We start from the raw sequence: 26,204 nt of genomic DNA on the forward strand, positions 1-26,204 counted from the left end.
TATATGTTTAATATTGATATTGTTTCAGTGCCTAAGTTGCCCTTTACCATGATGTAATTTCCTTGTTTAACTCTTGATTTGATCTGATTTTACTTTTGCTTTGTATGAAATCATAATTGGTAACCCTGCTTATTTTTGTTTAATTTAGTAGAGACCTAGTAGATTTTGCTTCAGCCCTCTTAGTTTTTACTCTGTCACCCTATTATAAATGTCTTTCTTGTAGAGAGAATATTGTAGAATTCTCATTTTTAATCCACTTTGTTAACCTATTCCATTTCATGGATGAGTTCATCCCATTCACTATGATTACTAATTGTGTATTTCTCTTCATCTTATTTTCCCCCTATTTTTTCTTCTCTCTTTTCCTCTCTCATCTCACTCTCTCATTCTCTCCCTTTCTTCCTTTCACCTCTCTATTCTCTCTATTCTTTATCTCTCCCTTCCTCCCTTCCTCCTTAGCCCTTTTCTGTTCACAGATTTTTGTTGACCACTTTCCCCTATTCTTTTTCCCTACAGGGAAAGGTAGGTTTTCTATAGCTGACCGAGTGTGGGTGTTATTTCCACCCTGGACTAATTTCAGTAAGAGTAAGGTTCAAGTAAAGCTACCACCTCACCACCCTAGCTTCTCCTCCATTTTATTTGCTTCTTATGAGCTTCTTAATGAGAGATGTTAGCTCCACCTATCTCTCCTTTTCACTTCTCCCCAAATATTCCTCTTTCCTATCCCTTCATTTTTTTTCTGTCAGGCCATGTTATTTAGCTTTCTTTCTTTTTTTTTTTAAAAAAACCTCTGTCTTCCACCTTAGAATCAATTTGGTTTACTGGTTCCAAGATAGAAGAATGGTAGGATTGGCAATAGAGGTTGTGACTTGCCTGAGGTCATACAGCTAGGAAGTATGTGAGGCCAGATTTGAACCATTTCTTTAGACATAGTTCTCAATCCACTGAGCCACCTAGCTGTGTCCCTCATTCTTGCTTTCTATTTATACTCCTTTTAATTGCTTTAATAGGGATAAAGTTCTTAAACAGCTTAGTTACTTTAGGCATCTTGAATATTTTAAGTATCATCTTTCTGAAGTATCACAGATATTTAAGTTATTCCAATTATTTTCCTATGTATGAATATAATCAATTCAATCTTATCAAAGCCCTTCTATTTTCACTTCACCTTCTTATATTTCTCTTGAGTGTTTAATTTTGCCCATTGAAATTTCTTTTCAGCTTTGATGTTTTGGTCAGGGAAGTTTGAAACTCCTCTATTTTATTAAATGTCCATTTCCCCCAACCCTCCTGGAGGATTATACTGTTTTGTTAGGTATATATACCAGATTCTTTGCCTTTTGGAAAATCATATTCCGTGTCTTCTGGTCCTTAAATGTAGAGCTGCTAGGTCTTGTGTAATCCTACCTGTGGTTCCATAATAGTGTAATTGTTTCCTTCTGGATGCTTGTAGTACTTTTTCCTTTATCTGGAAGTTCTGGAATTTGGCTATAATAGTCCTAGGATATTTTATTTTGGGGTCTTTTTTCAGGGGATGATTGTGGAGTCCCTCAATTTATATTTTTCCCTCTTGTTTTAGGATATCAGGGCACTTTTCCCTGATGATTTCTTGTAATATGGTGTCCAGGCTTTTTTTCTTTTTTGTAGCTCTCAGATATTCTGATGATTCTTAGATTATCCCTTCTGGATCTACTTTTCAGGACAATCATTTTTCCAATGAAGTATTTTAAATTTTCCCTTGTTTTTAATTTTTCTTATTTTGTCTTATTGTTTCCTGATGTCTTGTGGATTCATTACCTTCTTTTTGTACAATTCTACTTTTTAGGAAGTTATTTTTTTCTTTGAGTTTTTGTGTTTCCTTTTCATTTGGCTAGTTCTATTCTTTAAAGAAGCATTTTTTCAGTTGTTATTTTTGCCTCCATTTCCATTTGGTTCATTCTATTCCTTAGGTAGTTGTTTTTCTTCAATGTATTTTTATGCCTCCATTTCATTTTGGCCTATTCTAGTTTTTAGGAATTTGATATCTTCAGTGAATTTTTCCCCTAGCTGTTGAATTTTTCTCCCAATTCTCCAATTATTTAGTTTTAAAACTTCATTTCAAGTTCTTCCAAGAGCTTTTTTGGGTCTTGACATCATCCCACACTTTCCTTTGGGGTTTCACATGTTTCCTTTTTTAGTACTGTTGCCCTTTTCTGAATTTCCATTTTGGTCTTCCCTGGCAGTAAAGTAACTTTCTAAGGTCAGAGTTTGTGTTTCTCTCTCTCTCTCTCTCTCTCTCTCTCTCTCTCTCTCTCTCTCTGTATTTGTCTTTTGTTCATTTTTCTAGATATTTTCCTCCCATTACCTTATCTGTTGAGGTTCTTCTCTGTTCCTAGGGTAGAGGGCACACTGTTCTAAACTTCTAAAGTACTCATCTCAAGTACATGAAATCTGACATTCTATATACTTTCCCACTTAGCTGCCCCTGAACTCCATTGATTTTCCAAAAAGAGTCTTCTTATACAGTCTATCTACAAAGGAAGGAAAGAAGGAAAGAAGGAAGGAAGAAGGAAAAAAGGAAGGAAGGAAGGAAAGAAAGGAGGAAGGAATGATGGAAGGAAAGAGAAGCAAGAAAGGAAGGAAAGAGAAGGAAGAAAGGAAGGAAAGAATCAAGCAAAAACAAAGACTTTATTTGACCTCCACATAGTGTTCTCAAGTAGGGACATAAGACCTATATAGTTTACCTAATACATTATAGGTGGAGTGAGAGAGAGAAAAAAGGTGTGAAAGATAGCAGGATGCAAGGCTTAGCACAGAGGGGAACCAAGGTTATCTGGTAGGACACCCAAAACCAAACCAAGGGTTTCCTTTGGTCTTTTTAACTGACTTCAATTACCCATACTTGAATCTTTCATCTCCTCATATCACATCAATTCCAAAGTACCAGACTGAGAATAATCTGATTTCATCCTTTCTCACCACATTAACCCAATGATTTGAAAGGAGCTATAAATTCTTGGTTGGAAGAGATGCACTGGTAACTTAAAACCTTTATCTAATCTCTTCTCTCTACTCAACCCCCATGCCAAACATTTCCAGTCATTTGGTAAGTAGTGCATTGTTATATCATGGGGAATGTGGTTTTTAGCTCATTCTAGGCTAGGAATAGGGGAATTATGGAGTCATTAAGAACGTATTCCCTTCCTATCACCCACTCCAAAACTTTCCATTTCAAAGAAACTGTCAAACCTGGAAAAGGACTTTGGAATGATATCTTCAAATATAACTATCATATAAATAAACTGTACTGAGACTTTTGTGACCTCTTATAGAGATAACATGGTAACAGAGGAAACAATAATAGCTTACATTTATATATAATTTTTTGTGATTTTAATTTTAAATAGTAACTCACAGAAAGGAGTCAAGGTGGTGAAGTAGAGGCAGAGCCCCAGTTGAACAAAGATGCATTAAGCTCTATTGGCCAAAGACAAATCCCATGCAGAGAGAGGGAGAACTAGAAGGAACATGGAGTACTACATCACATTGTGCTTATCTTTTGACCACAAAAAAAGCATTTATTGAATAATATGGTGCTATAAAAACAATTTTGATGAATACAAAGAAGCTTGGGAAACCGTGAATGAACTGTTATAAAATGAAGTAACAGGAAGAAACAATATATACAATGATTACAAATAACAATAGAAATGGAAAAAAGAAAAATAAAACAATCGGAATAAAAAGTTGCAAAATTCTAGCAGCCAAACTTGGCTCCTAACAACATATAGGGGATGTTACTTCTCCCAAGTCTTAGTAGAGATAATGGTCTATGGGAATAGAATACTAAATACTAAATATCAGCCTTTTTGAGAAAAAAGTTTAGTTTTGCTCAGCTGTTTTTCTTCTTTCTAAAAAAATTCTGTCTTATCATAAGGTAATAAAGAATGGACTCTTTGATTGGGAGAGAATGAGGAATACAATGGAAAATATAGAAGACAGGAAACAAAGTCACTAAATTTTTTTTAAATTTCCATTTCACACTTTCATTCCACTCAAAAGTCTTTCAATGGCTCTCTATTGTTTATTGGTTATAAACTACCAAATATTAAAGCCTTCCATGAACTTCCTTTCCCCATCCAATCATTTTGTAATATACGCCCTCCATTCACCGACTGATCTAGTCAAACTGGCATTTTAATTGTTGCCCATACATGACATTCCACATTACTTTGTCTTCCCTACATCTGTAATGTACTCACTCCCAACCTCCCCTTTGAAGAATCTCTGGCATTCTTCAAAGTAAAGTCAGATGCCAACTCTTATATGAATACTTTCTTGACCTTCTCTCTCTCCTTCCCTCCCACCCCAGTTATTAACACTCTGTCCCTTAGAGACAGGTAATAGCTACAGTGGACAGAGTCCTGGACTGCAGTCAGGGAGATCTGAATCTAAATCTAGCTTTATACACTTACCAGCTGTGTTGCCTGGGCAACCCATTTAACCTCCATTTGCCTCAGTTTCCTTAACTGTAAAACGGGTATAATAAGAGCACCTGCCTCCCAGGGTTATTGTGAGAACTAAATGAGACATTTGTAAAGTCCTCAGCACAGTGCTTGGCAGCTAGCAAGTGTCATACATTTATTTCCTTCCCTCCTTAAGGTACTATCCTTTGTATTTAAATTGTATTTACTTGTACCCATTGTATCTTGCAAATTGAAAGCTCCTCAAAGTAAAGGACTTTTTTGCTTTTGTCCACAAATAACCTAAAGATTCACTAAGTAAATAGGGCAAGTTTGTTGATCTTTCTACATTTCTGGTAACTAAGTTGCTGCAAAAATACATCCAAAACTGATGAAATCATTAGTCTGGTTTTAAAAAATCTAGACCTAGCTCAGAGCCTTGTAATAAATGGCATTATTATGTAATGAGAAGAATGTATTTATTGAGTCATTAGATATTTACTGAATTATTGATCAACACAGTGAAGCATGGTACTCACCTGACAGAGGAGGGATGACCTCAAGATGCAGAATGAAAAATGAATGTTTTGGACATGGCCAGTGCTGGACTTTGGTTTGATTATTCATATTCATTCCAAGGCTTTTGTTTTTTCTCTTATCCCTCCAAGTGAGGACAAGAGTAACAAGGCAAAGGGGACAATATGCTTACTCATTGAAAAAAATTAAGTTCACAAAAACAGTTTCTTGAACTTTAAGAAAAGAGACAAAGCAAGGACATAAAAGTTTGAGTAAATTCTCTATGGAGGAGTTCTAGAAGGTCATAAAGAATTATCACCAGGCTTTGAAGGCATAGATGGATTTCATTCTGTATGGGTGCAAGAAGAGCCCCCCTTAACAATCTAAATGGCAAACCACTCCATTATGTTTGCCAAGAAAACCTCCAATGGGGTTGTGAAGAGTCAAATACAACCTACGGGACCAAATAAAAAAAATGTTCTTGGGATTAACTATATAATATTAGAGTCAGGTTCCACATCTCATTAGACTGTTAGGTGGTATAATGTTTGGAACACTAGAGCAGAGGCAGTTTCCCAAACTCTAAATTGGGGATGATAACATCTACCTGCCAGAGTTTTTGTGATGACCAAATGAGATAATATTTAAGTGCATAGTTCACTGATGGTAAACGAAAGACATGGGTGTCTCTCTCTGTAGGTATGTGTAGTACACCTTCCCTCGCTTCCCCCAGAGTTGATTACGAGGGACTTGGACAGAGCTGCTCCTTTCTCCCTCTCCACTGTGCCTGATGACATTTTTTCACACCTGCCACCCCTCTGTCCAGTAGCCCAGTGGGAACACTAACTATCTCCCCTCTGTGGAGTAAGGAGTGGGGGCAGGGTTCCTGGTCTCTAAAAGGTTTGTCATCACTGCCCTAGGACATATTAGGTACTTAATAAATGCTCCTTTCCTCTCCTCTTTGTGCGAAGATGAATGATAATAATAAGATTTAAAATTTATATACTATTTACTCTGTGCCAGGCACTGTTTTTTTAAAAACCCTGACTTTCAGTCTTAGAATCAATACCATGTATTGGTTCCAAAGCAGAAGAGCAGTAAGGGCTGGGCAATGGAGATTAAGTGTCTTGCCCAGGGTCACACAGCTAGGAAATATCTGAGGCTAGATTAGAACCTAGGACCTCCTGTCTCTAGGTCTGACTCTCAATCTACTGAGCAGCCCAGTTGCTCTGCTCTTCCCCCCCACAACTCGCTCTAGCACTGGACAATGAGGAAGTCACTTAACTCTACTTGGCTAGCCTTTATTGCTCTTTTGCTTTGGAACTGGCATTTAGTTTTGATTCTAAGAGAGAAGATAAGGGTTTTTTAAAAGCACTGGTTCACTGGAAAGTTGGTTCGGAGGTCCCAAATCAACACTGAAGAAACAAGATGTGTAAAGGAAATTATATTTACAAGTAAAACTAGCCAAGGTGGCATGGCACAGATAGACTGGAATATAAAGTCATATATGAGGAAAATTGAGAAAATGGTGCACTCTGGTAGGAGTAGTCATATTTGCCAACCCAGATCCCCTTGGCTTTCACAACCTACAGTCCTTTGCCTAGGCTCCTTGGGCCCCACTCTCAAAGTTTCTGTTTTATCTCAAGCCATCTCCCACAAAAGCCAACTCCAATGGATTACTCAATGTGCCCCATCTCACTAAACTCCTGAGTGTGAGATTCACAGAATGAGAGTTGATATTTATATTGCATTTGCAAAGCTTGTGCAGTTTTTTCTCTTAATATAAGCATGGGGATTGGCTACAAGTTCAGCACTCTTCCTAGCACCCCTCAGCTAAGCAGCCATGGAGGAATGGTGCTCCCAAAAGAGGAGATGCCCTCTGCCAAAGGAGTGCAAAGAAGCCTCTAATCTTCCAGGGTGCCACTTAGGTGGCATCTCCATGCTTTCTGGCTTGGGGGTTATGACTCCTCAACCTGGAAATGGTCAATTAGAAAGAAGGGTAGAGGAAAAAGTACCATCTGCAAAAATTTTTTAGATTAATTCAGGCTTCCAGATTCAGTAACTGGAATAAGGAAAAATAATGGTCTGCTTATTCTCTCTTAGCTTAAGAAAGGATCTTGTAGGTAATGGATCCCAGTTCTACCTCTCAGATTTTTGATCACACCAAAAGCAAGAAACCTGATCTGACACTGATTTTTGCTAACTGGGGAGAGAACCTGGGAAGAAGGGCTCATGAACAAACAATATCTTGGAGCAAAGATGTTAGAATGAATCAAAGTAACCCACACCCTAGCCTTCAAAAATGTATCCTTTTTGGTTTATATACCTTTTTTTCTTTCTAAAAATATTTAAAATTACAACTTGCAAATAAATCACAAGAATAATTCAACTGGAAAAGCATATAACATGCAAAGGGGACCAATGAGATATTTAATTTCTGTATTTATAGCATGATGTCGGCAAGTTTAAAAGATGCTACAAAATATACAAATGTTCTAGCTTATATATACCTATATATTATTGATAAACATTTTCTTATTTCCCAAGTTGAGCAATATAAAACCAGAATCATGTAAGTTACTTTAAATAAAACATAAAAAGCTGTACAATTCAGTATATATATATAAATTATATATATATATATATACATATATATNAGATGTTAGAATGAATCAAAGTAACCCACACCCTAGCCTTCAAAAATGTATCCTTTTTGGTTTATATACCTTTTTTTCTTTCTAAAAATATTTAAAATTACAACTTGCAAATAAATCACAAGAATAATTCAACTGGAAAAGCATATAACATGCAAAGGGGACCAATGAGATATTTAATTTCTGTATTTATAGCATGATGTCGGCAAGTTTAAAAGATGCTACAAAATATACAAATGTTCTAGCTTATATATACCTATATATTATTGATAAACATTTTCTTATTTCCCAAGTTGAGCAATATAAAACCAGAATCATGTAAGTTACTTTAAATAAAACATAAAAAGCTGTACAATTCAGTATATATATATAAATTATATATATATATATATATATATATATATATATATATATATATATAATTTATTGGTATCTGCCTACAAAGAATTATGTATAGTCTAAAGTTAGGGTAAGGTTCCATATGACCCAAAATGGAGTAAAACAGGATTTAGAGAATGGGCTGGCCTTCCTCAATCTATATATTTCCCTTTCCTATATACTCTTTGGAAATGAGGAATTGTTGGTAGAGCCTAGATAGGTAGGATCAGGTAGAAATACTGGACAGGCTGTTTTAGAGGGAAGTGATGGATATGGCTGAAAGGCAAGAGAAAATTATTCTTTCTTTGATGGAGGCCCCATGAAAGGTAAAGAGAGGGCATCTGAGCTACTAGAATGCACACACACATATCTCTACACACCATTATGAAAAGGGATTTGGGGACCAAGGCTGACAGACAATTTAACCTTCAGGAATACCCTCTAGGAATATTGACTGACTCAAACCTTTCCAGTCACATTCTCACAAATCAGACTTTTCTAAAAAGCAGGATTTTAAGGGCCAAAGAGGACAAGAAATGGAAATGAAAAGTGAACGAAAATTTTGAAGGTGGTTCCAGATTAGTCTTTAATGAGTCACCTTAAAGCTCAAAGTTGACAAAGGTGCTTCTTGTCCAGCCAGACTGTTATCCTTTGAGAAAAAATGGCTACAGTTTGTCTGAAGATAGTCATGCTTTTTTAATCCATATTTTCCCTATGGCATGTCCACCTGACAGTCTACCTCCTCTCCAAAGGCCTGGCATGTTTTCCCCTCTTTGAAAGAGGCAGAGATGCAAGGATCCAGGGCTTACAACAAGGCCATTCACCTCAGAATCCTTCAAGGACTATCCCACTCCTGTAAAGGGCTAGGTGGCTAATATAACAGGTAATGTCTCTAGTTCAGACAAGACACAGATCTTAAGGTACCTTACCCCTCAGAAATACCTTATTAGTGTTCTGGAAATTAGTTATAGGCTGCCCAGGATTATAAGAAGGAAGATGAGGACACGGAGGGCATGGTCACATATGAGAGTTTATCTTTGGTATTGGTCAATGTGGTCATTAGCCTTTGGAAGCAGCTCAAACATATATATCCAGCCATTCCATAGATGCTGTCACAGCATTCTGTGGATGAATTCAAGTTTCTCTTGGGCATGGACAGTTCTCCACCTACCCCCTTCTCCAAGTTTCAATGTGGCCAGGAATAGATGGACACATGGCTTAATAGGTCTGGGCTGGGTGTTACAGGTCACTCACTGGCATCTTCCCTACCTAGGAATGCCCTGTCTCCCAGCCTTGTGGGGCCAGGGAAGTTCTATTTACAGTCAGGACTTTTCTGGGAAAAGCCATGTGCCTCAATAACCTAACATTTATTTAAAAATTAAAGTAGAACTAAGTTTATTTGAGCCATGGAGCTCTTTCCTTGGGCTTTTCCCTTCTGAAAACTGTTTATTTAGGCTTTAAAAACAAGGCCTTGTTGGGTTTTGTCTTGCAAAATCTGTCTGGTTCACTGTTGTCCCAGGTCTTTAAGTGAGCCAGAATTCACATGAGACAGAATTGCGGTCCTGGTAAGGATGATATTTTGAGCCCTGTTTCTGCCAATACTTTTGGGTTCTAGAGTCAAAGGTAGAGATGGCAAATGTTCTGGGCTTAATTTTTGTAGTGGATAATTACCCATCTGCCCCCTACCATAACTCACTACAGGGGAGAAAGGGCATGTGGAACAAGAAATAATCCATTTTTTCTCCTCTTCCATTCACTTTAAGGCTCTGCTCCTATGGGATATCATTATGTCTCAGCCTTTCTCCTAAAATTGGATCTCAGATTGGGACTTCTTAGCTATTACTTCAGTGTCTTCAAACCTTTCAGTTGGGGATTGCTTTGTCCTACTCCGGATTACCATGTACTTAGAAAAGGTCCAGTTCCAAGGCAAGAACAACAGTCAACAGCAAATTCAGAAATAAGAGTGGTGGTTTTACTGCTGTGAGTGTGAAACCTCTTGCCCCCTTTTATGATTATAATTGTATTAGCCTTTATGATTATTTTCATAACACAATCATTCATTTTGGAGTTAATAGTCAAATAATACAGATTGCTTCATATGAATTAGCTAGTAAAAACACAGTTTAGGGTGATATCAAATCATGTTTACATCTTGACCATAAACCTATAACTCAAGAATTTCCACATAGCCCACCACTCCCCTTTTTTTTGTATAACAAGATAGTGAGACAGGCACTCAACTGCTGAGTCCTAGTATTTCATAATAATTGTCAGCAGGAAAACAACTAGCTCCCAACCCCTTATTGCTGAGGCCTTGGAAAGGTCAGATAATAAAAATAAACATAAGTTACCACCCATAGTGATTTTTTTTTACATTTTCTAGCTGAATCACCACTTTTGTCATTAAGAAATGCCCATTTGTTGATTGTATTTTCTGTCACTGTATCATCAGATTTCTTGGCATGAAAAAGGCTATCTCCTATAGCTCAGGGTCTCTGGTTCAGATCTGGACTAGGGGCTGGCTTTATTGTGGGAGAGGTCTCCTCGAAATAAACCTGTTTAGCTTGGAGTTTTTGCATTTGTGTGAAATGTTTTCACCACACTGCCTGCATCTGTCCATGATGCTAGTTATCAGATCATCCCAGGGTTTCAGGGATGTCATCCACAAGGGAAACAGGTGAAAAATGTTGAAGGCATGCAGGTATACTAACACAAAGGGCAGAAAAAATAGGGGTAGTCCTACAATTATCAACACTCTCCTACTAGCAATGGAAAAGCAAAACACCACCAATGGGCCCAGGAAAAAGCCGATGACCAGGTAGACGATGGCAAACCAACGATAGGTGGCTGTGGTATTCCCTAACCTCTTGGCAAAATGGATAGGCAGTCGCATGAATGGGATTGGGTACCACAGAATGACCCCGGCGATGTTGAAGAACAAATGGCACAGGGCAATCTGAAATGAAAAGGATTAAAAAAGATGAAGGCTCATCTAGCACATGCTGGGAATCAGTTAGGGAAGGGAAAGAGAAATGAGATAATGAGGAATGAGAAGGGAAGGCAAAGATCAGTGGTGTCACTGAAACTATCAATATAAATATTTTCATCTTGCGTTTATAAAATTAAGAGCCAGTCAACTTCCCAGATGTGCCATCAGGGTTTTTTATTTTTGTTTTTGTTTTTGTTTTTTAATGAGAGGGAGAGAGGGTTATTTCTTGTTTTGTTTTGTTTTGTTTTGTTTATGACAGAGAGGGCATTGGTGGGAAGAGGGAAGCTATTGACAGTTATGTCCAAAGGAAAAAAAAATAAGAATAGAGGTTCTTTGGAAGCATTTTCTTAGTTCACAGGAAAGAAAAGAAGGGAGTTCTGAAGGACAGGTAGACAAAATAACAACTTTAAAATTAGCATATTGAGTTTGTTACATATTTTAAAAGAAACTAAGATGGATTTGTTAGAGATTTGTAAATTTTCATATATTCCTCTTTTTCCGTTCTTGGTATATGGAAGTATTTACATTTCAGGATATTTACCAAATTCAAAATAATAAAAATGAATTTATTTTTTAAATGAACGAATTTAAGAGCCAGGAGGGACTCGAACAATCATCAAGGCCACTCCCTTCAGTTTTGCTAGAATACTGAGCAACAGCAGATGGATAGACATTATTAGTGACATCATGGGTGCTGGACCCAGTGTCAGGAAGACTTATCTTAGAACCTGCCTTTGCCTCAGTTTTCTCATTTGTGAATACAACATCAGAGCCATTAATTCACTGGGTTACTTTGGATATCAGATAAGATCATTATGAAAAGCACTTTGGGAACCTTATGTACTCCATAAATTGGAGTGCTCATTTATAGGATGCAATGAATAGGACAATGCATATGTGAGTCTGAGGCCTAAATAAACTGTAATTAAACAAGCATTAAATGCCTCTTGTATGAAGGCAATTTGGGGCAGCTAAGTGGTACAGTTCATAGAATGTTAGGTCTGGAGGCAGGAGGATCTGAGTTCCAATCTGTTATCAGACACTGGTTGTATGACCCTGGTCAAGACACTTGACCCTGTTGGCTTCCATTCCCTCATTTATAAAATGTCCTGGAGAATTAAATGACAAATCACTGCAAGATCTTTGCCAAGAAAATGCCTAGATGAGATCAGAAACAGAAATGACTGAACAACAACAAATATACAAGGCATCATACTAGGTGCTAGAGACACAGAAAGGAAAAGTACCTGTCCCAAACGAACTCACACTCTGCTCCTTTAAATTCTACTTATTCCACTTATTACCTGCATGACTGTGTTCTTTAGAAAAACTCTTTTCTTCTCTATAAAGTTATGACTAGAGAATCTCAAAGATCTCTTCCAAATCTAAGTCCTATGAAAATTGACCTATTTGTAAATAGACATGCAAGAATGAACTAAATGTTTACAAACAGAACAAAGTTGATATTTAAAGCCATTTCCCCAGTCCTAAAACAGTGATTCCAAAAACAATTTAGTAAATTAAAAGCATCATCCCAAATGGAATTAAGGGCCAGTGAGTAAAAAACAGAGTACCAACTGTTCAATGAAACTGTTCTTCAAAAGTGGTCATTGATGTCACGGAACCCTGGAACCTTTGTTCTCTTTCTTCCCCCTCTCAGAATGCTTTTCCTCCTGCTCTCTGTCCAAACAGATCCTAAACATCCTTCCAGAAAGAGGCTTCTCTGCCCTCCATGAAACAAACCTTCATCTCTCCTCTCAACATGAAACAGTGATCTATGCCAATTATCTACCAAGGAACAGAGCTGGGACTCAGGTCTTCTGACATCACATTCAGAAGCTCTTCTTACACTATCACCTTTTTCTGACTGATAGGAGGGCAAAAGGCAAAGGATGGGGAGTTTAGACTGTTCACCATCTGAATTTGTTTATTATCAACACAAACTGGAGAGATTTGGTCACTCTTAAGGAAGCTCAGCTTCTGAGAACAAGAGGTAGGGCAGTTTTCTAGTCTAGGTTACTATTTTGATGTATGTGTGACCTCCGGAGTATTGTATGTCCCCTTGTGATATGAAGTATCTGATAAGAAAGAAACCAGGGTGTGATTTGAGGGAGAATTTAATAGTGGGTTAAGAACAGAGAGTTTAATTGAAAGAGGTAATGAGTTACAATTGTGCATCCTGACCTGGAGTGAACTTTTTAAAGAATTTCGAGGGCTAGCTAATGCAACCAAGATGGCAGTGCTGGTGGTGCCGATGTTGGAGCCCAATGTTAAAGCATAAGCTCTCTCAAGGGTGATCACACCGATGCCTGAGGGGAAAAAAGACATCAGATTGCTTCCTGTGGGGAAATGATTGTGCATGGCAGAACCAAATATAAAAATAGAGACATAGGCATATAAAAAGGAAAATGGGGAGAAAGGGAAGACTTACCAACTAGAGGAGTGATTATACTGGTGAACACGGAACTACTTTGTACAGCAAAGGTCAAAACAGCTCCAACAAAAATGGCAATGTAGCCTGCTAACCAGGTAAACGGGAAGGGGAAATCTGGGAAATAGACGTAAAGGAAGAGAAAAAGTAAAAGGCACCATTGCTGTAAGGGTTCTGATCAACATTGCATCCTCATACCAAAACAGTCCTTTAACTAAAATGTATTCTAAAACTTCTAGTCAAAACAGACAATTAAAAGCAGTCAGTAAGGAGGTTCCTTGGGTGTCTCAGGAACTCCCATTCAAACTCTTAGAAAGGACTTTTATACTTGTCTTTGCACAAAAGAGATAATGTTTGTAAAAAGCACTTAACGTAGTGCCCAGCACATGGAAGACATAAGATACTTATCCCATTCCTCATGCCCCATTGTTCTCACACCTAGGTAGGTCTCAGATCAGGGCAAACTGTCCCTCTTCTGTACCTCATCTTCCTTGCCTGGAACAGTTAGGGTGTGAGTAGGGGGGTGGGGAGGATTGGAAGAACCCACTCCTTCCAAGTCCCATTGGAATCCTAATTCACAACAACCCAGCTAGTTAAGAGGTGAGATTGGGGAACAGGAAGGGAAGCTGAGGTGAAAAAGAGTTCACTTTGCAAACATCCCAATCTTTTCCTACATGGTTGTTGTGGGAACTGGCATGTAGCACGGAACAAAAAAAAAACAACCATAAAGCAATAGGAATTACTGGAAGTTGTTAATCCTTTGCATAGTAGAGAAGTGGGGAGGGAGTTACACATTTATTAAGTGCCTACTATGTGCCGGGTACTGTGCTACCCACTTTGTAGATATCTCATTTGATCCTCACAACAAACCTTGGAAGTAGGAAATTGAGTAAACTGAGACAGAAGTTAAGTGACTTGCCCAAGGCTACAGAGTAAGTGTCTGACACAGGATTTGAACTCATTTCTTACTGACTGAAAGCCTACTACTTTATCTACTTTGTCATCTTGTATGCTCAGCCTATACCTCTTCATCTCCAATAAGTACTTCTGTCAGCCAGAGAAGGCCATCAAAGCCAATGCTTTGTCACCATATTGCCATCACCTTCCTTGTTCTCCAACATTCCTGCTTCTGTGGTTGTGTATGAAGCAGCAGGGATATGTCCCAGTTTGGGACTTTCTTCCTAACAGTGAAATTTCCAGAGCTCTTTATCATTTACAGTGTCCTAGTAGGAATAGTACATGTAGAACATTTTTTTCAGATTCTCTTTTTCTACAGAAGATCATAGGACCTTCAAATTATGAGGTGAAAGAGACTTTAGGTCAACTGCTCTATTCCTCTTCATTTCACAGAGGGAGAACTGGAGTATCAGAGACTTCAATTTACTTGCCCAAAGGCATATAGGCAGAGCCAGCATTTGAACCCAGGACCTCTGACTCCCAATTGAACACTCTTTTCTACTGTACCACAGGGCTCATCTGGGTTTTGGACTTGGGCATCCAAAAGACCAAGCTAAATCTCACCTGAGATGTTAGAGGCTCAGACAAGTTATTTTATATCTTCCAGATGTGACAGCCTCACAGGATTGATTGCATAGATGTCTGTAAGGGTTCTGATAACTCTAGAGCTCTAGAGAGTTTATTAGGAGACAAGCATTCAGACTTGTCCTGTGATTTCTTTGGTATAGGGATCTCTCCGGTGGGGGAACTCTGCCAGCTGGAAGATTCTCTGTATTGCAGAGTCCTGAAGACTTGCCCAATATATTCTAAAGACCTTTTAAAGTCTTGTTCACACAAATAGCATGTGTACAAATTGGGATTAGAATATAGATTTTCCTGGTTGCTAGGTCAGCTTTCTATCAATTCTCCTACACTATCTCTTGTCTTATCATTACTATTCTTAGTCCCCCAAGGGGAATAATCCCACTAGGATCTTAGGAATGGTCTCCATATGGGAAACATGGTAGAATGTAGGTTTTTCCCCTTTTTTTCCTCTCTTACTAACTCATCTTTGGGTTTATTTTATTCTCATTGCTTTTTCTTTTTTTTTGAAGACTTTTTTATTCCAAATTTTATAAAATCAACTGAAACACACATTTCTCTTTTATATTTTTAGCTTACTTTTCTTAAAATCTCTATAATAAATCCCATCCATAAATGTTCCAGCCCTTCCCCACCATCTCCAAATCTTAGTAGTCATACTGGAGACCAACATGTACCCATAATTTAAGTATTTCATGTTTCATCTTTCTGTTCACTTTCTGGAAATAACATTCACAGTTTATTCTTCATGAATTAATTCTATGGCTGTGCATAATATGCTCCTGGTTCTACCGATTTCACTATTCTGATGTAGTTCTCTCCAAGGTGTTTTTGTTTTTGTTTAAAATCGTCCATATGCCACAATTTGCTTAGCCATTTCCCAATTGATGAACAGTTTTCAATTCTTTGCAACCAGAAGGAGAATTAATATAAATATTTTGGAGCATATGGGAACTCTTTTTATCTGATCTCCTTGGGAGACAGACCCAGCTATATAATGGGTCCAAGTTTTATAACTATAATTTCACATTACTCTCCAAAATGGATGGATCAGTTTGCAACTCAGCCAAAAGTATATCAGTGTTTCCATTTTTCCATATCCCCTCCAATTATTCTCATTTTACCCCTTTGTCATTTTAGCCAGTTTGTTGAGTATGAGGTGATACAATTCTCTGAACAGTAGTGGTTTAGAGCATTTTTTCATATATCTATATGATTTCTACATCTGAAAATTGTCTGTTCATATATTTTGTCCCCTATCAATCAGGGAATGGCTCTCATTCATATAAATTTGACAATGCTCTTTCTATATCTTAAATGTGTTGTAAAATTTTTTCTGTCAATTTTCTGTGGCTACTCATATTTTCCTAGATCTCTCTATATAGCTAAGACAGATCCTCCAGGACCAGTTCTTTCTTATTCAGTAAATAGCAACAGAGCAATGAGTTTTCTCTGGGGCTCAGGAACATTCCCAAGATAATAACACAAAGTCAAAATAAACTGAGACAATATGGACTCCCAGGATTGTCAATCAGTAGGAGAAAACCCATTTGGAGACCAAGGTCAAATAGAGTACTTGTTTCTAGACATTTAGGACAGATGTGTACCTCAGTGAGCACAATGTGGGGAGAGCCAGTGAGTGTCTTTTTTTTCTAAGGGTTCTGCCCACAGAAAGGCCCAGGGATGGTGAAATGACTACCTATGTTGATGTAGTTCTTAATCACTGCAGCAAATGGTCCCTTGAGCTCATCATTCAAGACCCTGACAAACAAGATCAAACTTGCACACAAGATGAACACGGAGAGGGGTAGAAGAATGAATCCGACGACCGTATCAGAGTAGCTGGTGTTCACAAACATGTGATGGCCTGGAGGGATCAGAAGAACCATTTATCAAGAGGAGTCATGGTTAGTAAGAGTGAGTCATCCAGAAGGCTTTCTTGGAGCTTTTACCTAGAGTTCAGCTTTGTTTCTCTTTCTAAGTATTTCATTGTGACCCAATCATCTTTCTCTTTCTCCTCATCTCCAGATCTGGGTACATTAGTGTTGTAGAAATCACCATTCTTTATGTAAAATGATTCTAATTCAGAAAACATTTATACACTCTGGAGAAACCTAGCAAAAGGTATTTAAGTCTAAATAATACTTAACCCTGGGACTCTGATTTACAGTAAAGATCTCTAATATTTTTTTAAAAGAAGTCATTTTTGATTCTTAAAAAGTCTTGATACATGAGTGTGGGGATATTCTCTGACAGTTAAGTTCCTGTACACCCAATATAACTGTGAATAGCACTTCATTGTAATATAGACATTCTGAGTTTGAATCCTGATTCTGATCCTTTCTCTGTAAGCTGATTTTTTCACCTATATGGGTGGGTTGTGCCTCCTGCTCTTTAATAAGAGAGGGTTGGACTAAATGACCCAAAGGGATCCTTCCTGCTCCAACATTCTTTGATCTTTATACCATAGATAACATTTCCCCCTTCCTAGGAATTGACTTGTCTGAGTTGGTATCACTTACTTGCAGTTTAGTTTAATTGTACAGGAATAATAATGAAGTGATTTGTACACTAAAAATGTCATGTAAATAATTATAATAATAATAGCTGACATTTATATTGTGTTTTAAGATATTTTTAATACTCTACAAATAGAATGTCTTTTGATCCTCGCAATACCCCTGAAAAGTAGATGCTACTATTTTCTTCATCTTATAGATGAGGTAACTGAGACAGACAGAGATTATGTTGACTTGTTCTGGGTCACCCAGATAAGTCTCTGAAGCCGGATTTAGACTAGGTCTTTTTGACTCTGGAACCCTAACATCATCCACTTGACTTTATGAGGAGATTATTCATATTGATGGGACTATGTTTGAACTTCAGTTCCTAAATTTCTCCCTAGTAGTAAACTAGACATTTAGTAGGTAGAAATAGTTGTTTTTCTCTGAAACCATTACAGAATTTTTTTAACCCTGTACTCTATAAAGCTGAATGCATATTGCTGGAAGTGAACTGAGAAACTCTCTATTACATTTTCTCATTTTACAGATGAGAAAAGCAACATCAGGGAGAAGTAAAGTGATTTGCCCACAGTCACACAGTTAATGTGTACCAGAGGTAGGATTTGAATCCAGAACTTCTCACTCTAGGATTGGGGCTGTTTCCATTGCAGTTGTGAATCTGGAATTCATATATAAGTATCTTTATATATTTCTCTGTCACAGATACTCTCTCTCTCTCATTCTCTCTCACACATGCATATAGAGATTTATGAAAACTTTTGTACCCTGAGGGCCAAGACCCAGTTACAGCCTTAATAAATCTCCCTCATCTCAGTACATTGGAGTATCCCACAATATGATTAACTGATTGACTAAAATAGAATTGCAGGGAGTTTTACAGATTTTATTCTGGAAACATCAAAGAGTTAATGGAACTTCCTAGAGTAGCCCCTATCCCAAATCTTAAATAAATCCAGCAAGGGAGGGATCAAGCTCTGGGGAGAAGATAAGCAAATATTAATAATAGTAGTAACAGCACTCAGCAATGTTCACATCTTTTGAGCTAAAAATGGTATCCAAGAGCCAAGGTGTCATGCAAAGAATGCCCTAGACCAGTGATGGGCAAACTATTCCCTGCAGGCCAGATCCAGGCCGTAGTGTGCCCATCACTGCCTTAAGTAATTCCTTAATCACTAAATCTTGATGTGGAGGCATAGCAATTCCCTAATCACTATGCCTCCGCATCCAGATTTAGTGATTAGGGAATTACTTAAGGCAGTGATGGGCAAACTAAGGCCTGGATCTGGCCCACAGGGAATTATTTGCCCATCACTGTCTTAGCCTCATCTCTTCCTTAACTGGTTATGTGATTTTATGGGCATCATTTATCTTTTACAAAATGGGGATAGTAATATTTCACTTCAGGAAGGCAAGTTATTCCTCCCTTTCAACAGGTTACTGTGTCAGGCAGGTGAGAAACTTCAAATATCTGGATTATTAACAATGCCCTGCAAATGTTTAAGGGACAGAGGAATAAAGTTGGTCAAGTCCTCAGAGGCAGTTGTTTAATGACCTTAGTGTCTATAAGAATTACATGCGAAATCTAGCAGATTGGCCAATATGACAGCAGAGGAAAGTGATAAATGTTTGAGGAGTTGTGGCAAAATTGGGAGAGTAATACACGGCTAATGGAGTTGTGAATTGGTACAAACATTCTGGAGGGCAATTTGGAACAATGCATAAAGGGCTTTAAATTAATGCTTGCCCTTTGATCCAGACATACCACTGCTGTGTTTGTACCTCAAAGAGATAAATCAGATGTGGCAGAGTCTGGAAAAATAGCCTCAGGGCAAAAAACACTCTGTAGTTTGATACACAGAGAACTGCCTGCTCTCCTTCCTCACACTTCTGGCTGGGAAGGGAAGAAAAACTAACAGAGCAATGGCCACCAATACCCAAGAACTATAATCTACAATTACTAAAGAAAAAATAAGAAAAAGCCTTTGACACTAGAAAACTTCTATAGAGAAAAAAGAGCAGAGAACAGAAGTGACAGAAGAGAGTGACAAACAAGCAAAAACATCCAAAATTTTTAAAAAAAGGAAATTTGTCACAAGACCTCTAGAAATTTAAAAAGGAGTTCCACAACCAGGTAAGAAAGACAGAAGAAAAATGGGAAGAAAATTGGAAAATAGAAATGAAAGTAATTAAAAAAGAAAAGAACAGTTTAAAAGACAGAATCTCCCACATGGAAAAAGAAGCCAAGAAATTATAAAAATGATAAGCAAATTGAAGACCAGAATTGACTTTCTAAATGCCATGAAAAGCAAGATAGACCAAACTGAAAAGGAAAATCAAAATATCATAGCTAAAAACCAGTTTTTAAAGACTAGAATTGGGTAAGTACAAGCTAATGATCTCACAAGAAAGTAAGAATTAATAAAGCAAAGGAAAAAGAATGACAAAATAGAAGGAAACATGAAATATCTCATTGAGAAGGCAATGAACCTAGAGAATAAATCTTGGAGAGACAATTTGAGAATCATTGGTCTATTGGAAAACCTGGAAAAAATAGAGGCCTTAAAAACATACTACAAGAAATTATCCAAGACAACTGCTCTGATAGTTTTGAACAATAGGGCAAAATAGACATTTGGTCACCTTCTATATTAAATCCTCAAAAGACAATCCCCAGGAATGTAATTGCCAAATTCAAGAACTTCCAAGTTAAGGAGAAAATATTGCAAGCAGTCAAGAAGAGAAAAGTCAAATATCAAGGAGCATCAGTAAGGATTACAAAGGATCTGGCAGCCTGCACACTAAAAAACTGCTAGGTTTGTAATATGATATTCAAAAGGAAAAGAGAATTGGGTCCACAATCAAGAATCACCTACCCATCAAAACTGACTATATACTTCCAGGGGAAAGTATGGGCATTTAACAAAATAGTGGATTTCCAAGTATTCCTAAAGAAAAGACCAGAACTAAATGGAAAATTTGATGTCCAAATCCAAAATTCAAGAGAAACATGAAAAGAAAGAGGGGGAAATTATTTTGTAAGTGCTTCAGTAAGGTGAAATTGTTTATATTCCTGTATGGAAAAAAAGGATATTTGTAATGATCAAAAACTGTTTTTACTATCATAGTAGATAGAAGAACTATTCAAAGGTAGAGGTTGGGATACAAAGTTGTTTAAGATAATATGTAAAACAACAACAACAAAAAAAAAAAGAGTGGGTGAGAATAGAAGATGCCTCCAAGAGAAATTTGAAGGAAGAATAAAAATAGGATAATTTATACCACATAAAGAGGCACATGGGAGGGGGAGGGGAAGAATATGATTATAAAAAGAGAAGAGAATGGTAATAGGTATTACTTAAACCTTACTCTCAGTGCAATCAATCCTGAGAGGGAAGAGCAGCTAGATCCACTGGGGTATAGAATTAATTCTATGTCGCCCAACAGGGAAGCTGAGAGGGGAAAACAACGGGGGTAAATGTGGTGGGGATTACCAAAAGGGTGGGAAAAGTGGGGAGGGAATTTAATAGACCCTAAAGAAAAATAAGAGGGGAATAAGAAGGGAGGGGATGGGAAGGAAAGTAAAATAAGGGTGAGAAATACAGGGACTGATTAAAAGCATAATACTCATGTAGAAGGAAACAGTGAAAGAAGAAAGGGCAAGACTAGGTGAAGAAATCAAAATGATGGGGAATACACAGGTGGCAATCATTACTCTTAATGTGAATGGGATGAACTCACTAATAAAATGAAAGCAAATAGCAGAGAGGATTAGAAACCAAAATTCTACCATATGTTGTCTACAGGAGGCAGATAGACAAACACTGGGTAAAGTTAAGAAGCTGGAGCAAAATTTATTGGGCATCAACTGAGAAAAAGAAGACAGGAATCACAATGATGATATCTGACAAAGTCAAAGTAAAAATAGATCTGATTAAAAGAGATAGGGAAAGTAATTACATTCTGATAAAAGGCAGTATAGTCAAAGAAGAAATAGCTGTACTCAACAAGTATGCACCAATTGGTATAGCATCCAAATTTTTAAAGGAGAAACTACTGAAGCTTCAAGAGGAAATAGATAGTAAAACTAGACTACTGGGGGACCTGAATCTTCCTCTATCAGATCTAGATAAATCAATCCAAAAAATAAATAAGAAAGAGGTAAGAGACGTGAATGAAATCTTAGAAATTTTAGCTAATAGATATATGGAAAAAAATAAAGAGGGACAAAAAGGAATACATCTTCTTAGCAGCACACGTTACATTCACAAAGATTAACTATGTACTAGGGAACAAAAATGTTGCAAACAAGTGCAAAAAGAAGAAACAATAAATGCAATTTTTTCAGATCATAATGCAATAAAAATTATAATTGCTAAGTGTACATAGAGAAGCAAATCAAAAATAAATTTGAAATTAAATAATATGATTTTCCAAAATTGGTTCTTAAAAGAACAAATCATTAAAACAATAATTTCATTGAAGAGAATGACAATAAGGAGACATCATATCAAAATCTTTGAGATGCAGCCAAAGCAGTACTCAGGGGAAAATTTATATCCTTGAGTGCATATATCAACAAATTAGAGAAGGAAGAGGTCAATGAATTGGGCATGCAAATTAAAAAACTAGAAAGAAAACAAATTAAAAATCCCCAGATAAAAACTAAATTGGAAATCCTAAGAATCAAAGGAGAAATTAATAAAATTGAAAATGAAGGAGGCACTGAATTAGGAGCTGGTACTTTGAAAAGACAATTAAAATAGACAAAGTAATGATTAATCTAATTTAAAAAATGAAAGAAGAAAATCAAATTAACACTATCAAACATGAAAAGGGTGATTTCATCTCTAATAAAGAGAAAATTAAGGTAATTATTAAGAACTATTTTGCCCAATTATATGGTAATAAATATGACAATCTTGGTGAAATGGATGAATACTTATGAAAATATAAATTGCTTAGATTAACAGAAGAAATAGAATACTTAAATAATCCAATATCAGAAAGAGATATTGAACAAACTATTAAGGAAATCCCTAAGAAAAAATCCCCAGGAACAGATGGATTCACATGTGAATTCTATTAAACATTTAAAGAACAACTAGACCAAATACTATACAAACTATTTGACAAAATAAGCAAAGAAAGAGTTTTACCAAATTCCTTTTTTGACACATATATAGTACTGATTCCAAAGCCAGGCAGACCAAAAACAGAGAAAACTATAGATCAATCTCCTTAATGAACATAGATGCAAAAATCTTAAATAGAATACTAGCAAAAAGACTCCAGCAAATGATCATGTGGGTTATCCATCATGATCAGGTGAGATTTGTACCAGGAATGCAAGGATAGTTCAACATTAGGAAACCCATCCATATAATTGACCATATCAACAACCAAACCAACAGGAATCACATGATTATCTCAATAGATGCAGAAAAAGGACTTTAACAAAATACCACACTCATTCCAATTGAAAACACTAGAAAGTATAAGAATAGATGGACCTTTCCTCAAAATAATAAACAGTATTTATCTTAAACCATCAGCAAGTATCATCTGCAAAAGATAAATCAGAAGCCTTCCCAATAAGATCAGGAGTAAAACAAGGATGCCCATTATCACCTCTATTATTTAACATTGTACTCAATATACTAGCAGTAACAATTAGAGAAGAAAAAGAAATTCAAGGGATTAAGATAGTCAATGAGGAGATTAAACTATCACTTTTTGCAGATGACATGATGTTATACTTAAAGAATCCTAGAGAAACAACTAAAAAGCTAGTGGATATAATCAACAACTTTAGCAAAGTTGCAGGATACAAAATAAACCCACATAAATGATCAGCATTTCTATATATTTCCAAAACATCTCAGCAACAAGAGTTAGAAAGAGAAATTCCATTTAAAATCCCTCTAGACAATACAAAATATTTAGGAATCTATTTGTCATGACAATCATAGGAATTATATGAATACAACTACAAAACACTTTCCACACAATGAAAACTAGATCTAAATAATTGGAAAAATATCAATTGCTCATGGGAAGAATGAGCTAACATACTAAAAATGACAATCCTACTCAAATTAATTTACTTATTCAGTGCCATACCTATCAAACTACCAAAAACTTTTTTATTGAATTAGAAAAAAATATAACAAAGTTCATTTAGAAGAACAAAAGATTAAAAAATACCAAGGGAAATAATGAAAAAAAATTGAAAGATCGGGGCCTACCAGTACCAGATCTTAAACTGTACTACAAAGCAATGGTCATCAAAAGAATATGGTACTAGCTAAAAGACAGAAAGGAGGATCAATGGAATGGACTTAGAGTAAATGCTGTCAGCAAGATAGAATAAAATAAACCCAAAGATCCCAGCTTTTGAGACAAGAACCCAATGTTTAACAAAAACTGCTGGGAAAACTGCAAAATGTATAGGAGTAATTAGGTCTAGGTAAACATCTCATACCCTATTCCAAGACAAATTCTGAATAGGTAAATGACTTAAATATTAAAAAAAGAAGAGTAAATTTAATAAACATAGAATAGTACACGTGTCAGATCTAGGGGAAAGAGAATAATTTAAGACCAAGCTAGAAATAGAGAATATCACAAAACATAAAATGAATAATTTTTATTACATTAAATTAAAAAGGTTTTGTATAAACAAAATCAATGCATATGAAATTAGAAGGGAAGGAACAAATTGGAAAAAATCATTATAACAAATACCTTTGATGAATGTCTAATTTCTCAAATTTATAAGGAACTAAATCAACTATACAAAAAAATCAATTCATTTCCCATTTGACAAATGGGCAAGAGACATCAATAGGCAGTTTTCAGATAAAGAAACCACATTAATAAGCACATGAAAAAAGTGTTCTAAATCTCTTATGATTAGAGAAATGCCAATCAAAACAATTCTTAGGTACCACTTCACACCTAGCAGATTGGCCAACATGACAGCAAAGAAAAGTAATAAATGTTGGAGGTGATGTGGCAAAATTGGTACACTAATGCATTACTGGTGGAGTTGTAAATTGACCCAATTATTCTGGAAGGCTATTTGGAATCATGCCCAAAGGGCTTTAAATGACTGCCTGCTCTTTGATCCAGCCGTGCCACTGCTGGGATTGTACCCCAAAAAGATAAGGAAAAATACATGTACAAAAATATTCATAGCCACTCTCTTTGTGGTGGCAAAAAATTGGAAAATAAGGGTATGTCCTTTGATTGGGGAATTGTAGTATCTGTTGGTGATGGAATAATATTGTACCAAAAGGAATAATGAACTGGAGGAATTCCATGTGACCTGGAATGACCTTCAGCAATTGATGCAGAGCAAAAAGAGCAGAACCAGGAGAATATTGTACACAGAGATGGATACACTGTGGCACAATCAAACATACTGGACGTCTCTACTAGCAACAACGCAATGATCTAGGACAATTCTGAGAACTTAAGAGAAAGAACATTATTCACATCTAGAGAAAGAACTGTGGGAGGAAAAACACAGAAGACAGGCATTTCCTTGATCACATGGTTTGATGGGCATATGATTGGAGATGTAGACTCTAAATGATTACTCTATTGCAAATATTAATATGTAAATAGATCTTGATCAGTGATACTTGAAAAATCCAGCTGAATTGCACATTGGCTACAGGAGAGGAGAAGCAAAAAGGAAGGGAAAGAACATGAATCATGTAACCATGAAAAAATACTCTAAATAAAAATGAAAAAAAAAAGAATTACATGTGAAAGTAAATGTTTTCCTCACTCTAGCATCCTATATTTCTAAGAGCTATATGTCTCGTTTTAGACTTTGGGTGAATTCCTCCAAATGACTCAGGGGTTAGCCTTGACTGGTATCAGTAGGCCAGACAACTTTGATGAAGATTTATTTAGTTCTTTGCCCTGTCTTCTGTATCACAGGTAAAGAAGGCACCCATTAGTACCAGGCAAAAAGGAGCTGGGTTGTTCCTTAGGGAGACTTAGCCCACTTTCTCTTTCCCCAAGGATGTGCCCTTCAAGACTCCTTTTACAAGGCTGCCTTATTGGTCTGGTAATCTGTTCTCAAATCAAGAACAATTACTGCCAGAAGAGAAATAAATGCAGAATGTGATCAGTCTGGACCCTGCTGATGACTATTACATCTTCCCAGGTTTCATACACCTGTACCTCATAGGTATTGTTTGCCCATGACTTCTTTGGTCCTGTCCTTCACTGTAGCAATAATTGAGAATGGAGTTAGAAATTCAGCAGAGTCGAATTTCTAGCAGATCTCTTACTCACATTTTGCAATGTTCTGTTTATACGTTGTGTTTTTGAGGGTCCAGGTCATATTCCTATCAGTCCAGCAGAGAGGGGGAGAGGTGCAGCTTTCTGGTGAGGGAACGGTAACATTGCTAAAAGTCTAAAAGATACCATACAGGGGGAAAAATCTGTTAGTAAGGATGGTATTATATGAAGATACAATTCATAGCCCTGAGGACGTGACCACCATTGGCCACTAAATCCCCACCTTCCCCTTCTTCTCTATCTCATCCTTCCCTTAATCCCCAGAGAAGACTTTCACCCTTCTTGCTATGGAACACTTGCTGAAAGAATAGAAAATAACGTATACAACATCTGGCTCTTTCCTAAAAGCCAGCTGAGTTGCACCCAGGCTGAGCTGTTACCCCAGAAGGAAGACCTATACAGATAATTACTTTA

The 26,204-nt window shown here is 36.8% G+C and overlaps 1 protein-coding gene across 1 annotated transcript in view; it reads right to left on the reverse strand.

Annotated features, from left to right (window-relative positions):
* Nucleotides 1-10,490: 10,490 nt before the first annotated feature.
* LOC123252442 (sodium-dependent phosphate transport protein 2B-like) overlaps nt 10,491-26,204 on the reverse strand; it is a 108,271-nt gene continuing 92,557 nt past the window's right edge. The window contains 5 exon segments of the mRNA XM_044681752.1: nt 10,491-10,946; nt 13,164-13,288; nt 13,411-13,527; nt 16,649-16,816; nt 25,785-25,905. Of these exon segments, the coding sequence (XP_044537687.1) occupies nt 10,491-10,946; nt 13,164-13,288; nt 13,411-13,527; nt 16,649-16,816; nt 25,785-25,905 (987 nt within the window).

The sequence above is a fragment of the Gracilinanus agilis genome, chromosome 6 (assembly GCF_016433145.1).
Source record: "Gracilinanus agilis isolate LMUSP501 chromosome 6, AgileGrace, whole genome shotgun sequence".
Classification (NCBI taxonomy): domain Eukaryota; kingdom Metazoa; phylum Chordata; class Mammalia; order Didelphimorphia; family Didelphidae; genus Gracilinanus; species Gracilinanus agilis.